At 40.4% G+C, this 17,232-nt stretch overlaps 1 protein-coding gene across 1 annotated transcript in view; it reads right to left on the bottom strand.

Annotated features, from left to right (window-relative positions):
• The window catches only part of CABCOCO1 (ciliary associated calcium binding coiled-coil 1), a 92,108-nt gene that overhangs the window by 45,189 nt on the left and 29,687 nt on the right, over positions 1–17,232 (bottom strand). The window contains exon 2 of the mRNA XM_075504135.1: positions 368–480. Coding sequence (XP_075360250.1) covers positions 368–480 — 113 coding nt within the window. The remainder of the gene's footprint in view (positions 1–367; positions 481–17,232) is intronic.

The following is a 17,232-nucleotide window of genomic DNA, read 5'->3' as shown; positions in this document are numbered from 1 at the left end:
AAAAGTTACCAAGTGACACTTATAAAAAAAGCTCAGTATTGGCCTGTTCTTACTTATATCTTAGCATTTAATTTACAGCATATTTAATACTATTGTAAACTCAGAAGCCATATCAACGTGAAATATCAATGAAAAAAAAAAAGAGTCGAAGAAAAATCAAGAGATATAGGAAACACAGTAAAACAAAGTGGATCTGAGATCAACAGTATTTCTTCTTATCTTTCATGAATCATATTAAATATCAATGATTTAACTGAACAATTAAAGACTAATGACATAACCATCACAAAAGAAATCTAACAAATGGTCTATAATTTTAATTTCATTTTATTATATTGGTTCTAGCATCGCTATCATTGCCACTTACTTTTGAACTCCTTCTACGTTTTGTTCTGACAAAGCAGTAATTTGGGAAAGAGAAAGAAACGTCCGATTAATAACCTTCTTTCCACCTATCGCATCCTGATCTTGGTCTTCTTCCTACACACACATATGTATATAGGAATATAATTTTTAAAGGTTTATTTTATTATGTCAGTAACTTATCTAAATAACATTTTTATTTTGAGGAAGTATGCAAGGGATTAATTCAACAAATGCCAAAAATCTAACACAGCTATAATTACATGGTAGCAACACAATACCCTAACACATTTTCACTAGAGAAAAGCTAGGCAGGTAGATGGAAAATAATATTTTTATCTTAAATTCATGTGGGAATATAGTGACATATTATGTGCAGCACAGGATTAAATTAACTTGCAAGTAAAAACAATAGAAATATAAAGGTGCAAAGAAAATCTACGAATCTAGATTTGACCAACGTGATACTAGATTGCACAGTAATTAAATTTTAAAATCAGTTTCTGCTTAAGATATTATGAGTACACATAAACATTAACAAGCTATTTGTTCTCCATCCTGTACTCGATTGCATTTTCAAATTTATTGTCTACACTACTCCTTCCCTAACCAAAAAAAAGTCCAAGATGTTTGCTGCAACACAATGATACACATACAAGGATCTGACACTACTATTTCAGGGAAGGTCTGTATATTTGTAATACAGAAGGCAGTTCCTTATAGGAAATACAAGGATGTACATGTTATAGGGGATAACAAACCGAGCATGAACTAACAATGCAATGGTCTTACAAAAAATAGGAACATTTGATGATGTTTTATTTAGTGTGTGTCACTGACCAAAACCATTCGACCACAGACTTCAGTAAGAAATCTATGAAATAAATAAAACAGTGGGAAAAAAACCCCTGTTTTGCAATAGAATATGTAGGCAACAAACTGAGGTGTCAAAGCACGTTATAAAATGTGGGATGAGCCAGACTGTCTACAGAGGTGCATGGCAGGGGAACGAGGGACAATGGTCACAGAATAGAACATTTCATTTGGAAGGGACCTACAATACATTAGCATGGGACAGCATAAGGAAAAATATTTCACTATGAAGATAATTAAGCATTAGAATAGGTTACCCAGAAAGGTGCAAGAATCTCCATCCTTGCAGGTTTTCAAGACCGAACTGGACAAAGCCCTGGTCTGCATTCAGTGCTGGCCCAGCCCTGAGCAGGCAGCTGAACCAGCTCATGTCCCAAAGATCCCTTCCAGCCTCATGACTGTGAGTCTAATTGCCCTGACCCGCCTCTGTACCAGGACACAAAAAAGGTCGAGTAAAACCTGATCATAATTTACTCGTAGCAGGTACACTTCTACATCTGTGGGACTTGGGCTTTACAGAAGTGCAGAAAGGCAAAGCTTGCAGAATAATGTTTCTAGCTCATCGAGAGAGAGAGAGAGAGAGAGAGAGAGAGAGAGAAGTGGAAGATTTCCGAACATGAGCTGATTTTTGAGCCTGAACAGCATTGTTCTGGGCTAACAATCAACTACCTCTAGCATTGGTCAAGGAGAGCCCCCAAATAAAGCTACACTACTCCCCCTGCTGCTGCCAAACTGCAAGATATACTTAAAACTCTGGGACCGGCTGAATTACGACATTCAAGACTGATGAAACAAGACTGACAGCAACAAAGATCATTTAGTGGACAGACTAGTTTTTTTCCTCTAATTAAGTAGTACTTTCACATGTACTTTAATATGAAAAATTATTGTTCCCAGCTCTAAAGGAATTAGTCTCTGATACAAGGTCTCATCAGAACAACAGGAATAAAGTAAACGAAGGCTTCTTTCACATAGTTAGGAGCATGACATTAGTTTGCTTTTGTTTTTATTAGCAATAATTCATGCAGTATAAAAAGAAGTACTCCTAAAGTCAGCAATGTTCATATAATTGAAGCTGCACGCCCTAGCTAGGAAAAAAAAAATTAATAGCTCAACATGCTAATATTTTTGAAAGATATTTTTGAATAATTAGGAAAAATATGAGTGCTTTCCTGAAGGGACCAGTGGTGTTAAAAACTTATTGAACAACAGATTCTTTACAAGTAGTGAGAGCTGAATTAAAAGAATAACTGATATTGACGTTTTAGAAACTGAATTAATACCAGTTCATCTCTTTCTCTCAGGATGGCCAATACACAGGATACTTCACTATGTATTTTTGCACCATTATGTAAATGGCATTTTACTGGTCAGTCGGTCAACACCTTACTGACCATACTTCTTCATAAAGCAAAATGTTAACATTTTACAGGAATCACCCCAGATGGACTTTATCAGTACAGCATGAGGAATTTAGCACTGTATCAGAAAGAAAAGCATAAGAAAGTTCAAGGCATAGTATTTTTGTTCTCATCAAGCTATCTTCCAGCTTCTCCTCTGTGGTTACAGGCCAGGTGTGAGTAAGAACAAAGACCCTCCTATAACACTCTCAACTATCTGCATGACAGTCCTCCACCATTCAAGATCACAGCAGTAGCCCTGTAAATAGAGGTGCATCAAAAGTCTTTTTTTTCCCTCTCACTGCTTACATCTCATACTGTAAGAAACAGATTAGTAAGCAAAAAGTTGAACACTCTGGAAAGCAACTTTTCACCTGAACTCCTAAGAATCTTATCCAAACTAATTCCTCACTGCTTCTTGAAAGGTATCAGGCAACATCCATCATGTCAGAAAAAGCTTGTCCAAAAAAGGAATTTTCTCCTGCCTCCAGTATATACTTGGCTTACTACAGTATGAAACTTTCTAACCCACATCATATTGTCAGGCACAGCACACTTAACATGCTGATGCTAAGGTTCATCTCATTCCCTGAATGACAAACAGCAAGAAGGACCTCTGGGAAAATTTGCTGAAGTCTTAGTATGTTGTGTTGTATTATAGCAATATATAAGATTACAAAAATTTATTTAAAAATCACTCCAGGTGCCTTGCACTCAGTCACCTATAATATCTTTTGACACATTTAAAGGTCCTCTAGCATTAGAAATATATTCTTTAACCAGCTAAAGTTTGCAGTTTAAACTTAAGAGATATTCAAGCTGTTGTAACTCAGTATGGCAGATAAGGCTCTGTAATCTGCACATCAAAATCCGACAGTTTACATGGCAAGGTGAACGCTTCCCATTTCACTGTTTCATCACCTAATGTCTGTAACGATATTCCCAGCAGCAACACTCCTCACCAGTGTATTGCTATCTTTGTTACTGCTCATGATAAGGATGGATTTGTGGCACCGCTGTCCGCTACAGCAAGCACAGGTATCGGATAATAAGAAATACTGTTCCAAATGACCAATGAGGAACTACGGGAGAAAAAGTACATAATTTAGAAAATTAATTTTTAAAATTATCAATATTTCTGTAATTTAAAAAAAAGTAGTGGAAGTCCATGAATCATTTGAACAATCCCATATTTGTGGAAAGTTTCTGTTTGGGCAGAACCTACACAAACACATGACTAAAAGCTTATAATTATTTTGATTGAATACTGTTTTGTCTTTTGATTGCTGTCTTTAACCACCAGTGAAAATTCAAAGAGAAGTTATTTTACATATGTGTTGACTGATGTCAAAGAATTTACTATTCATTTTATTGTTAACTGTAGCGACTGACCGAGGAAATCCAAGGTGAGTTAATTCTGGTAACACTATCCTCATGTGTTGGGAAAAAAAAAACCCAAACCAATCCTCCAAATAGTCCCAGCAGTAGACTTAACCTATTGAAATACAGACTACCATTAGAGAATTATTTGTGGCTGTTTTATTTTCCTGCAAAGAATTTTTAGCCGTTCTGAACATATAATATGTTTCTGGCTGCTCAATACATTACTCCAAACGATTTGGGCACCCCTTGTCAACAGCATCAAATCAAAATACCAAATCAGATATTCTAAAACAAAAGAATAAGATCTTCCTTGAATCTCTTGGCCAATGTTCACAAACCACCATGAAGGAGAAAATATTAGCAGAAGAGTGATATAGTTAAATAGCAAATTGCAAAAAACCTCTGTGTTTGGGGAGGTGGGGAAGAAAAGTCTCTCAAAAACCCAAACCCCAAGTGAGTCATCCCTGGCTAGAAAAAATGCCCCACTATCTGCAGTTTTGGTGAGGGCCTTTCCAGAGTGGCAAAACTTTGAAACATAGCAATGGAAATTAGCACCAGTGTTCCTGAAAGAAAATAAGCTTGTCCATTGGGATGAGCCCTCTGCAGTGGCTGAAGATGTTACGTATTCGCATTTGTTCGACAATACCACACCATGCTTTGCAAAATCATGACTTTCAAACATATATTAACAAAGAAATAGCTTACCAGCTCTCTTAAATTATAGCAATACCTGAATTGTAAGGAACCCGAGATCCTCCTGTCCTGACTCCATCAGGGAAATTAGACTAGACTAAACTCTGCTGCCACAGCTAGTTTCCAGTACCTGAGCTAGTTCATTTAAAGCTAGCTCAGCTACCTCTGTCTGAACAATACTGCTGACAGCAGTACAGATGTACCCTGAAAGAGTGTTGTGTATCAGTTACAACTTTAATCAAAATGGGAATGAAAAAAAAACACCACACCAGCAACACAGGCTGTTATTTGTATTATTATACGTATTTTGTTATCAAGCTGTCGAATACTTCAGCAGAAGCAGAAAATCTTGAAGCTGCCTACATAAATAGTTAAGGCAGAAACAGAAATGCATTCACTGTTCCTGTTTGTTTTAAAAAAGCCCCACTTTTCCACTCCCACAATAGGAAGTTAAAATCAATAGTTGCTATTTTTAGTCATAATATTTCTTTTGTTGTCAAACAAATAAGGAAATAAAAATAGTAACACTAATTTCGGCTACATTCAAAAGAGAAATATGCAGATATGTCAAATGCAAAAGATAAAACCTATATGGAAGGAAAGCTTTCAGAGGACCATTATAAACAACAGATGCTGACAGTGTCCTTTTAATAACAAAATATGTTTCAAAAATTTCATACAGTCCAAACATCGAGATTTATGGATGACCAAATGTATTATGACATTAAACTTTACTAATGTTTCCACAGCTGCAGACTACCTATTGGAAAAAACGTTCCAATTTTTCCAGCGGCAAGACTTGCTAAGATCAGGATTCAGATTTTCTAATATGCTTTCTGCTGAAAGTAATTACAAGTCTGAAGAATTATAAAAATATTCAATTTAAATCAAAAGGAATTGTCTCAAGATCTAAGAAACACTGTAACAAAAATAGTGGCAGCATACAGTGTTCCCCACAGCTTACGTATAGACCATGCAAAGCTAGCTTCAGCAAAAACTGGAGACTATATAATTTGATTTATAAAAACACACAATTCCACAGAGTTTACAATAAAAAAAAAAATCATATACTCAGAAATATCACAAAGGTAAGCTATCACATGTAGAACAAAGTTCAATACATAAGGAACAGAAAATACGTGGGAAAAAAAATTCACTGAATTCCTCTAAGGATTCCTTTTATAAAACCATGAAGTAAAAATGACGAAAATTTCAGTGGTACATTTCAAACGGATGTACAATATATTTTTGACAGCCTGTCGTTTCCCATACAGTACACCTTGTATCCTTTTACTATGATCTAACTGACTGCATTACTTCAGTGTTACGCTGTTCCAACTGCCAAAATATTTACATAGAACACTAACAGAGAATACTATGAGATGCATATATTTTTCATAAAGCATTTAGAATATGTAATTACACATTTCACATGGAAGAGGATTTATTTATTTAAGAAAACCTAAACGTTAAGCTTTTGTACCGACAATCGCTAAAGTAGCTTTGTGCCAACGGATGCAACCATTACACTGGCTAAAAGCGGTTAATCACTTCCACAACAGTCACAGTAACTTCTCGGCCATTTAAGACAACAAAACAGTTCAACCGGAAGAAAATTATCTCGTAGTAGCTACAACTATATAGACAGACTTGAGGGAGAAATTCTGAGCTGACGCAACACCTCGTACGTACTTGGGAGGAATAACTTGTATTCTTGTATTTCTCTTGACGTGCAGCATGAGATGAGTTGCCTGACTGTCAGAAATCACACCTCTCTCAACCAAGTCAAAAATTGCAATGCAAAAAAAAAAGAAAACAAGAAAAAAAAATGGAGGAGGCCAAAGACAAGAAAAAAAGCAAATATTAAGGAGAACGACGTGGATTTGTGAAATCCTCTAGAGCGCTCTAGCTACCTAAAGCAATGAAAGGTGAGAAATACAATCGTGATGTTGCTGGAAGCAAGGCGTGAGCTTACTTCCACCCCTTCGGGGTTCTTTGAAAGGAAACTGCACGCCTTTCTCTCAGCAATCAGAAGTTAGGAGATTCGTACCACCGCGAATAAGCCAAGAAACAGCCATACGCTTAGAAACGAGAATCTGTAACCGACTGAGAAGCGGCGAGCGCGGTGGGAGGTGCGGAAGGCGGGTGAGGAGCAGCTCACCAGCCGCGGTTCAGAAGCCAGGCGGGCGAGGCGAGGCGAGGCGAGGCGAGGCGAGGCGAGGCGCGGGACGGGCCCCGGACGGGCCTGTACCAGCCGAGGCCCCCGCGGCTTTCTGGCGGTGGAATCACCCCGCCGTCTCTCTTGGGGACGAAGGTTACACCGGTATATATACCCACGCTGCATTTTTAACACCCCACCCTTTTCTACCTTCTCTGAAGCTTAGCGAAAACACTTAAAATAAATTATTTTAAAAAACAAAAAAAGCGGGGGCGAAAGCAGCGGGGTGCCGTGGCACCGCCTCGGAGAGGGCGCGGGCACCGCTGCCCCAGCCCTGCCCCCGCAGCACGCCGCCTCGGCAGCGCCAGCGCCGCGGCCCCTCACACCGCCCCCCCGTCCTGCGGGATGAGCCAACGCCGGTGAAAGGCACGGGGGCGAGCAGAAGCCCGGACGCGCCGCGGCACAAGCGCCGCGGAGAGGAGTACCTGCCCCGCCGCCGCCATGTTGCCCGCGGCTCGGCGTCGCCGTCGCCCAGGGAACGGGGGCGGGGCCCGGGCCGCTGGCGGGGCGCGAAGCTCCTCCCCCCGGGACCCGGTCGCCTGCTCTCACCCTGGCCGGGCGCCATCTTGGCTGCCGCGGGGTCTGCCCGCCGCGCGCCCTCGCTGCAGCTGCCGGTGGCCGTTCCGCCCCTCAGGACGCCCACGTGCAGCACGGTCACAGCGGCGGCGGCTCGGGAGCGGGAGGTTGGCGGGCCTCGGTGGCGCATGCCTGCAGAGTAGCCCAGCATTGTCCATGGGGCTTGGGGCAGGCAGGGCCGAGGTGAGCTGCCTTCACAGCCCCTGCCCACGCAGCTCACAGGTCCCTCGGGTACTCGGTGCGGTGCCACTTGGAAAGGAGCCTGCGTGAGGAGGGATCCGTCTGCCTAATGGCTCCATCCGATCCTCTTGGTTCTTTGCAGCGTGTCCAGCCAGTCACTGTCATGCCGGCATCAATGAACTGCACAGTTCATACAGCAAACACCACGGGTGGTGTTTGTAAGGAGAGCACAGGAGTGTAAGGATGCGGCGTACTTAAAAACACTGCCATGGGGTCTGTGAGAAGACCAGTCCCCATCGAGAAGGTGGCAGAGGAGGTGTGAGGCACTCCTGCGCACCGAGGGCTGTGCCGCCTCGGGGCCTGTGCCCATGTCTGCCTTCCCGATCCAGTGACCACCGCCTCAAGGCCTGTGTGGAGAGACTTTATCAGGCAGTGGCACAGGGACATCACACACCATGAAGCAGTGTTTCCATGCCCGTTTTAATTTAGATCTTACTGTTTTCCTAATCCAAATAGCGGCAGTAACTACTGTAAGCATTGTTTGAATAACAATTATAAGGATAGCATCATGCAGTTATCCCTGTGGTTACCCTAACAACATCCCAATGTTTTTCGCTTCTTGAAAACCATGTTCAAACTAAATACCTAAACCTAAATACAATCCAAAAATGTCAACACCAATTACTGTAGCTCAGATGTCAGCAGGCGTAAATCAGCACGTCCGTTGGGACCAATGGAGGGATACAGAGTTACTCCAGCTAAGGATCTGGACTTAAATGTTCATATTTTATGTACAATTTAGGAATAATTTACAAGTGCGTGGAAGAAGACTTAGAGACCGAACTGCATTTTCATTGTGATATACATCAGTATTTCTTGTTTCTCCTTCTTGCCCTATTCTTTTTTTTTTTTTTTAAACTTGGAAGACTAATAAAGTAAGCTATGCTGAAACATTTTCTCTGTCAGATTTGTATTGCATGCAGGCTCGCAGCAGCAGCAACAATTCAGAGTAATAGCACTTACCTGCAAGATCAAGTAAAATGCAAGCATTTGGTGAGTGAACAGTAATGAGAACAAAGAAAAAGCTAACTTATTTGGGAAAGTTTATTGATGTGCTGAGGGAGCTGGTATGACAAAACAATTCCTTTGCAGTGCCCCACATAAAGCAAGGGCCTCCTGGGATTTCTGCAGCTGTTTCAAAGTCTGCTGCTGTTTCTGAGCAGTTTGCCACTTTCTGAAGGTTGTCATCATCGGTTTCTTAAAATGTGCAAACCACTAAGTACAGTACCTGTGCCTTAGCTGGGTCACAAGAGATGAGAACCTGCCCATTTTACCCACTAAGATTCCAATTTATAGTTTGAGATTCAACATGTACGTAACTCCTCTTTCTGCTCAAACACCCTGACCCTCACTGATACACGTACACCAATCACGCTTCCAAAAGGAGTCAGAAATCTGTTTGAATGAGGTTCAGAGAGCTGGATCCTGCAGTGTTTTGTAGAACTATTCATAGTATTTTAAAGAATTGCTTAGCTCTGTGTAGAGCCCACACTGTGAATTCCTACAATTTGTGCCATGCTCTGTAGCTGACAGCAGTACAGCTGCAGTTACTTCCCCTTTTACTGTGTATATAAATCTAACCAAATAAGAACGTTATTCAGAGCTGCAAGCACTGCACACAGTAAGGTGTAAAAACTGGGGAATTAAATGTGATATTTGGATGCAATATAACATTGCATAGATTCATTCTGATGTTACCTAGTTGGTAACAAGTAGATTTTGGACTTAACCCTGCATTCCTCTGGTACTGAAAATGCCCACTGACTTCCATGAATATTTTCAATGTGAAAGACTTGGAGGCTCAAAGCCCTTAGAAGGAGCTAATTCCATTGCTCTTACTCAATATTAAAGGTCTGTATTCTTTCTTACACAAAACCGGCACTGAGCAGGTTGATTGAAGCTGAGGACTGATTGAAGCTCAGCCCACATTTCCCATAGTGAGCTCCTAAACTTCTTACTTTTCAATTTAAATTTTTAGATAGTCAGTGTCACAAAGGTTAGATATAAAAAAAGATACCAGCAAAAAAGATTCAACAGTAGCGTTAAGCCATTCCTTCTAATTTCATGTGGATCCTTCGTGTTTACAAACCCCACATTTGTATGCACAAATGAGTATTTAAGACAGCTTTTTAATTTCCTTCAAATGCAGAACGAAGTGCAACACAGAACTAGTGATCTTAAAACTCTGATGTAGTCCTTTCTTACTATAGGTAACCACAGTAGATTTTCTATGGTTGCTAATGGTCACAGACACTCCAGGTCAGAGGAGAACAGCAGCTCCTGCTATAGAGCTCCTTCTTCTCCACTGATGTAGCTGTGTTAGCTGCAGGGGTTCCCTGAAAGTGTTGGTTCCAGCATGTGTAATTTAAACAGACCATATTTGAAAATCTGGCCTAACACAGTGTTACACAATAAGTACTCTTCCATTTATCTGAGAAGCAACCAGAGTTCAGGTTTCTGAGGTTGTTTTGCCAAGGCCAGTATCACCCAGCACATGTATCTCAGATGGAACACCTTCCTCTGCCTCTTTCTGTCTTTGATTAAAGCTCTTCAGCTCATGGTGCCTGGGCCACCTCTAGCCTGTTAAAGATAACCACGTGGCCCTGGCAGGGGCTGGGTGAAGAGCTGGTTGCTCTCCTCAGTTTTCATCAGGTCCTCAGATTTTCATTTTGCTAATGATGCAGGGAAGCATCATAGAAGAATCACAGAATGGCTTGGGTTGGAAGGGACCTTTGAAGGTCATCCAGTTACCTGCCATGGGCAGGGACACCTTCCACTAGACCAGGTTGCTCAAAGCCCCATCCAGCCTGACCTGGGAACACTTCCAGGGATGGGGCATCCACAACTTCTCTAGGCAACCTCTTCAGTTGGCTTTCTGTCTCACCACCCTCACAGTGAAGAATTTCTTCCTTGTATCTAATCTAAATCTACCCTCTTTCAGTTTAAAGCCATTACCCCTTGTCCTGTCACTACATGCCCTTGTAAAAAGTCCCTCTCCAGCTTTCTTGTAGGCCCCTGGAAGGCTGCTATAAGGTCTCACCAGAGCCTTCTCTTCTCCAGGCTGAACAGCTGCAACTCTCTCAGCCTGTCTTCGCAGGAGAGGTGCTCCAGCCCTCTGATCATCTTCGTGGCTCTCCTCTGGACTCAGTCCAACAGGTCCGTGTCCTCCTTATGTTGGGAGCCCCAGAGCTGGATGCAGTACTCCAGGTGGGGTCTCACCAGAGCAGAGTAGAGGGGCAGAATTGCCTTCCTTCACCTGCTGGCCACGCTTCTTTTGATGCAGCCCAGGATATGGTTGGCTTTCTGGGCTGCAAGCGCACCTTGCTGGGTCATGTTGAGCTTCTCATCAACCAGCACCCCCAAATCCTTCTCCTCAGAGCTGCTCTCAATCCATTCTCTGTGCAGCCTGTATTTGTGCTTGGGATTGCCCTGACCCATGTGCAGGACCTTGCACTTGGGCTTGTTGAACTTCATGAGGTTCCCACGGGCCAACCTCTCAAGCCTGCCAAGGTCCCTCTGGATGGCATCCCTTCCCTCCAGCACATTGACCGCACCACACAGCTTGGTGTTGTCGGCAAACTTGCTGAGGGTGCACTCAATCCCACTGTCCATGTCACCAACAAAGATGTTAAACAGTGCTGGTCCCATACCTTGAATATAGCAGTTCCAAGCTGCTCCCTGCACAATAAACTACACTGCTGTCTTCCTAGAAATACTTTCCTCTTCCTCACTAGATCACATCTTTTGGGGAGGGAGCAGACTCACCTGCATCACCCAAGTCCATGTTAGAGGGAGAAAGAAGGTCACAGCTGCACATGAAACATTACAGGGCATTGAAGGTGTAGGCCACCTGCAACTGGAACAAGAACAGCAGCTGCAAGGGGGCTCCAAAATATTCCACTGAGTCCTCCAGTTTTAATAACCAAGGTGATTCAGTCTGATTTTGTTACTCGTTTGCAGAGGTCTGCATTTCAGCAGTAGATGAAGTTTGTGAATTCAAGAAAATGAATGATTTTTCAGCAGTCTTCTTTGGAAAGAAGGAAAAGGAAATGGAAAGGTTTTGTAAACTCGAAGTCTATTCACACATCCTCCTATTGATAGAGATCCTATGAAAACGTTCTATTGCAAACATGTTTCCGTTCACCTTTAGTTAAGCATCACCAAGCACGCTAATTATATGTAGGCAAATTCAGGAGGCACAGCAGATGGAAATTCCTAGTGGAGCCTTGCTTGTTACAACAATATCAGATGGACATACAGCTCCCCTGGCTGCCAGCCCTCACGACAACAAATTGCTTAAATTCTTGCCCTGTGGGACAAGGATCAAAAAAACATGGGCACGTATGGAGATCTTGCACACAGTATTTGGGTTTGACCCTCTTAGTAACAAATGGATAATTTGTGAAAGCAACAGTACATTAGTGCTACATGGTTCTTAATAACGAGTCCATGCATTATTGTATGTAGGTGCATTAACATAGTAATTAATCATCCTCTCCTGGCTCCTTTATAACATTCATCACAGATACTCTATCCAGGGAACAGTATTCCCTCTAGGTAATGTTCTTCTGTTTTACATATCATATATCTTCAGAGAAAAATTCAGGGGATGAATATGTACTAGAAAAAGAAACACATAAATCCCAGGTTGTCAGAGAAACTTGTTTTTAAAACAAAAAGATAATTCTGCCATTTCTCAGGCAATATCCAATTAAAGTAAGATATGAGTACAAGAGGATGACTGCTTCAGTGTCTCAGCAGTAGGATGGACAGAGTCCCGAGTTATTTAGGGAGAAATGCTGCTGCTTTGAGCTACCATTCTTCAGTACAATCTAGCTCAGAATCTCTCCCTGTCTATTTAATTAATACGTAGGCAAAATTTCCATGTGATTTGGTAGTGATTTTGAGAGACTCGTAACGTTAGTACTTGGCCCAGCAATAAGAAAGTACAAGTTGTATTTAGCAAATCATAAATTTTAAATTATTCAAAACAATATGCATACAGAGAAATGAAAGAAGTAAAACATGTACTCTATCAATGATTCCATTATCCTCTCCCCGTAAAAAGAAGTGGCTCAATGAAGGATAAAAGCAAATATTAGATTGATTCTATTCTTGATCTTAGCCAAAAGACTGCTATATCTAGTGCCAAGAAATTGAATTGAGGTTCATAGAAATCCTAGAAATTAGATAGAAAAGACTTAAAAGGACATGTAGTCCATCTCCAGGGGACCTGTACTTTTTCTTGCCAACAAGAACTTCAAGAAGAAATATGAATTTATTTAACCCAGTAGTTCAAGACAGTCCCTTACTATGTATTACACTGTAGAAGTAATGTAAATGTGCATATAACATTGCAGTATGCTATCAATATGAACTAAGAAAGCTTGGGATTTTCTTCCCTCTAAGTATCTTTTAGTTCAAGAATCTCAACTGTGAGACCTGATGCATAAGATAAAGCAATATGGATAATTTATAGCGCAGCTATTTCAGACTACCTACCCCCAAGGTCACCAATTGCTAAAACAAAACCAAAATCTCTGTAGATCTGAAGGACTCCTCACAGTCAGCATTCAGACCAGAAGAATCCCCTAAGAACTCCCAAATTCAAGACAAGAGACAAAAAAGAACAGCACTGACCATTGAGTGACTCTAAACCCCTCGGGACAGGAATTGATTTTCTAAGTCTTATACAGCTGTGAGTACGCTGGTGACAATGAACAAACAAATAATTTAACAGAAGCTTAATGTAGATCTTTGGGTTTATTGAGAGCGCATAGGAAAGCATCGTTTCAATGACCAAGAGCTATATTCTTCAGGGGGACAAGCTGTTCAGTACAGAACATGCCAATTAATGTAGTAAGGAAAATTACCAGAAGGAATAACCCAAATTAAACAACAAAATACATTATAATGGCAAACAGAGATAAAAGTTGTTAAATACAATTTTACATATGTTTATATTATACATAATTTATATATTAAACATATATATGTAAGTATTGTTTTTATATAATGCATATGTATATATTCTTTCTTCAGACTACCTTTTGAGCTCAGATTCCCATCTCATCTGTGTCTTTCCTAAAGATATCAACTACCATTAATCTTGACAAGTTTGCATGAACTGGAGTATTAAACTCCATGCAAAAGACAAGGCATTCGTCTTTTGGGCAAACTGTCTTCAAATTTCTTTTTGATAGTCAAAACTTGACTTTTCAGTTTGAACTATTGTTTCATTCTGTTGGCAGACCAAAGAAGATAGAAAGGCACAACTGTGTAAAGTAAAAGCCTGAAACTATTATTACATCTTAATAACATAGCAAAGCCTGCGAAAGAATATAAATTCACTGATTCCATTGTCCTTGCCCTTTTGCCCCCAAATGGGAACATCATTTCTTTCAGAGATTTCATATTTTACTTCTTTCATGTCTTTGTTGTGAAGCTCTATTGATTTTTTGCCACCTTCTCCATATGATGTTAACCAGCTTTTAGAATAACATATAACAATTTAGGGCAGTAAGTGAAAAAATACATCCAGCTGAAATTACAGGGGGATTTTCAATAGAGAGACTATAATTACCCAAGACACAAGTTGGCTTGTATACTGGAGCTTACGAAACCATCTTTTGAAAAAAAATGCCCTGTGACTTTTATGCCAGCCTGGATCTGTGTGCAACTTCAAGCTTGTCACTGTTTCCAGTTTAAATTGACTGAGTTTTTTCTTTGTACATTTGTGAACAGTTTGCTTGTTGGACTACACAAACAGCTTCCAAGGTGTCTCGATATTTCTTTACTTATTTAATATGGACCGGCAAGCCTGAATTACTGGGCCATAACTTAATGTTTAACTGATGTCTTGGAGCAGGATCACAAGTATTGAAGCTATACCTGGAGGGTCAGTATGGCAAGCGTATCTCCACTTTACAGCGAGGTCTATTCAAGAGAGTGAAATTTGTCACTATGCAGTCTAGCAAAAAATCCTAAGTGTCCCTGCCACCAGAACCAAGTAACAAAATTGGAGTAGATGGCACATGTGTCTTCTCCTTGTGTACTTGGAATCACAGAGTACAAATCCCAATGAGTGGATGAGCACACTCAGGAAGAATGTGTCCATGTAGTCTCCTTAAATACCTAAGCATAAAGGTTATTCTGTGATCACTAGGCAATATGGTTAAAATTACGATGAAGCTGTTTGTTATTGCCCTTCCCCTTTTCTTCCCTGACTCATTTGAGGTTATGGACTCATCTTGGCAGAGTACATTAAAATAAAAGGGTATATAACTCAGTAATCAGTCCTGGGAGCACTTTCCTTCCTGGATTCTGAATTTGAAATATCTGCTGTGCAAGCAGATGTTTATAGAGCGCTGCAAGGAGGAGTTCATGTCCATATTCACTCCAAAAAGATTATGTAGTTGCATGTAAAAAATGAATCTGCAGAGCTCTAGAGAGCTTAAGTATATTACTCCTAGTAAAAATAAAACTCATTGAGCAGAGGACCTGAGGCCAGCACATATATTTGCGCTAAGAATATCACTTTAACTGCACACCAGCTCTGCCTGTGATGTCATACGGAACATTCATAGATTTGTTCTAGAATTGGGGTCAAATGCTTCCATAAGATATTTATTAAAGTAATTTATTGATTTAGTTGAGGCAGAATCTAAAATTAGCCTCTTGGAGATGAAAATCTAATTAGTCTAACCCGGTCTAACCCATTCTTGAGTTCTTCAGTATCTTGGACTCAACATTCAAAGGATGGGGCACAGCTCACGTCAGCCAGTCTTTCCCTCAGCTTGAGCACCCAGACGTACTCTGTTGATACTTGTGACTGTTGAGTTATGAAGAACAATGGCATCTTTTGGAATTTCCTAGGAAATTTAGAAGCAGAATGAAAACCTCGGTGCACTGTTTGACAAAGTTCCTTGGACGTGAGCTTATGCTTTTCTCATTTACTCGAGGAGAAATTTGAAGGAAGATGATAGAAGTTAGTGGAGTTTCATTATTGTAAAGCAATGTAAATGAATCATTCTCCTTGTTTTAACATCTGTGAACAGTCTTCCTCACAAATGAAACCTATGAGATTCTGCTCAAGTTTTAATGCTGTTTGGCATCTGTGCATATACTGCCAGGGACATTCAGAACCATTTACATTAACAGCAAATACTATTTTTACTGTAAAGAAGGGAACGTATCCTTATTGATATTCAGCAAGTGGTGCATTGTTGCAACCAAGATGTAATTTACTCACCTGTCTGACTGGATTACATTACTCCATGCATTTTGTAGTTTCATCTGTGAAAAAAAATCGAACTTTGGTTCTACTGTTGTCATTTCCCATAATTCTTTACAAACAATCTGTGGCAAAAGGAGAAAAAATAGCTCCAATAGAAACTGCTTCTGGGGATGGCATTTGAAAGGGCATTATTTAGAGTTAATGAATTAGACTAAGAAGTTTGTCATATTCTTTACATGAGCTGTGAGTCAGACTTTGTATACAAGTATTTCTTCCATTTGTGTGCTTTGTAAAGGCCACGACTTCCTTTGTTCCCTGGGAACCCTACAGTGAAAGCATTTGTCTTCAGAAGCACAGGACTTTGTTAGGCTGCATGAGTAATATTTCCAGTTGTTCTCCTCAACCTTTCAGTTTGCTCAGAACCAGCAATGCACCCGCCCGTTGTCATCCCTAGTCAGGGCTCCCCTAACTCAGCGTTGCAGCCACCTGAGCAGCTCTCAATTTACAGCAAAATCCAGGGGAGTTCAGCCTACACAAGGATGGTAGGACTGAGCCATTGCTTATTTATAAAATTAGCAATTAGAACTTGAATGCAGTAAAAATGGAAAGTCCCAAAAATGGAGGATCAAGGATGCTCTTTCAACTGTGATTTCTTCCTTTTTACTTCCTCTGATGTAAATTTTGAAAATCCCTTTGATGTAAAGAAGATCAAGCTCCAAAACCTGATTTAGCTTCAAAAGATGATTATAGGCTTTCCTACACAAAACTGACTTAAAGTTTTATCTCCTGGGTCTGTCAAGCACAACCTAATTTTTCTTCTACCTCTTGCTTTTACAGTATCACACAGATCACGTGTTACTTTTTGGTAACTACCTTTTCCATGTTACCCAAGCCAACAAAGACATTACTCTTGATGAATGACTATTTAAATTTTAACTGCCTCTGCCGCATTTTAAAGTATAAACTGTAACTGGATGTTTTATATACATGTAAGAGAAATATTTTTTCTCATAGCCACAGTGAAAAGTTATTTTGTTGAAAATATAGAGGAATAGAATGCAAGCCAAATAAAGCATTTTTTAAGTTGAACTCAGCCATGTAAATTTTTTATGCCAAATGAGAACTAAAAATCAGAGGCTGCAAGTAGGGGATTTTAATGGAAACCATTTTTCCAGTCTTACCTACACCTTTTGCTGCTATTCATGAATCCCATTATCACTCATGTAATAATGGTAAAGTAATCATAATTA

This window comes from Mycteria americana, chromosome 6, assembly GCF_035582795.1.
Source record: "Mycteria americana isolate JAX WOST 10 ecotype Jacksonville Zoo and Gardens chromosome 6, USCA_MyAme_1.0, whole genome shotgun sequence".
Classification (NCBI taxonomy): domain Eukaryota; kingdom Metazoa; phylum Chordata; class Aves; order Ciconiiformes; family Ciconiidae; genus Mycteria; species Mycteria americana.
The sequence above is the reverse complement of the archived record's forward strand: the minus strand, read 5'-3'. Positions and strand labels throughout refer to the sequence as shown.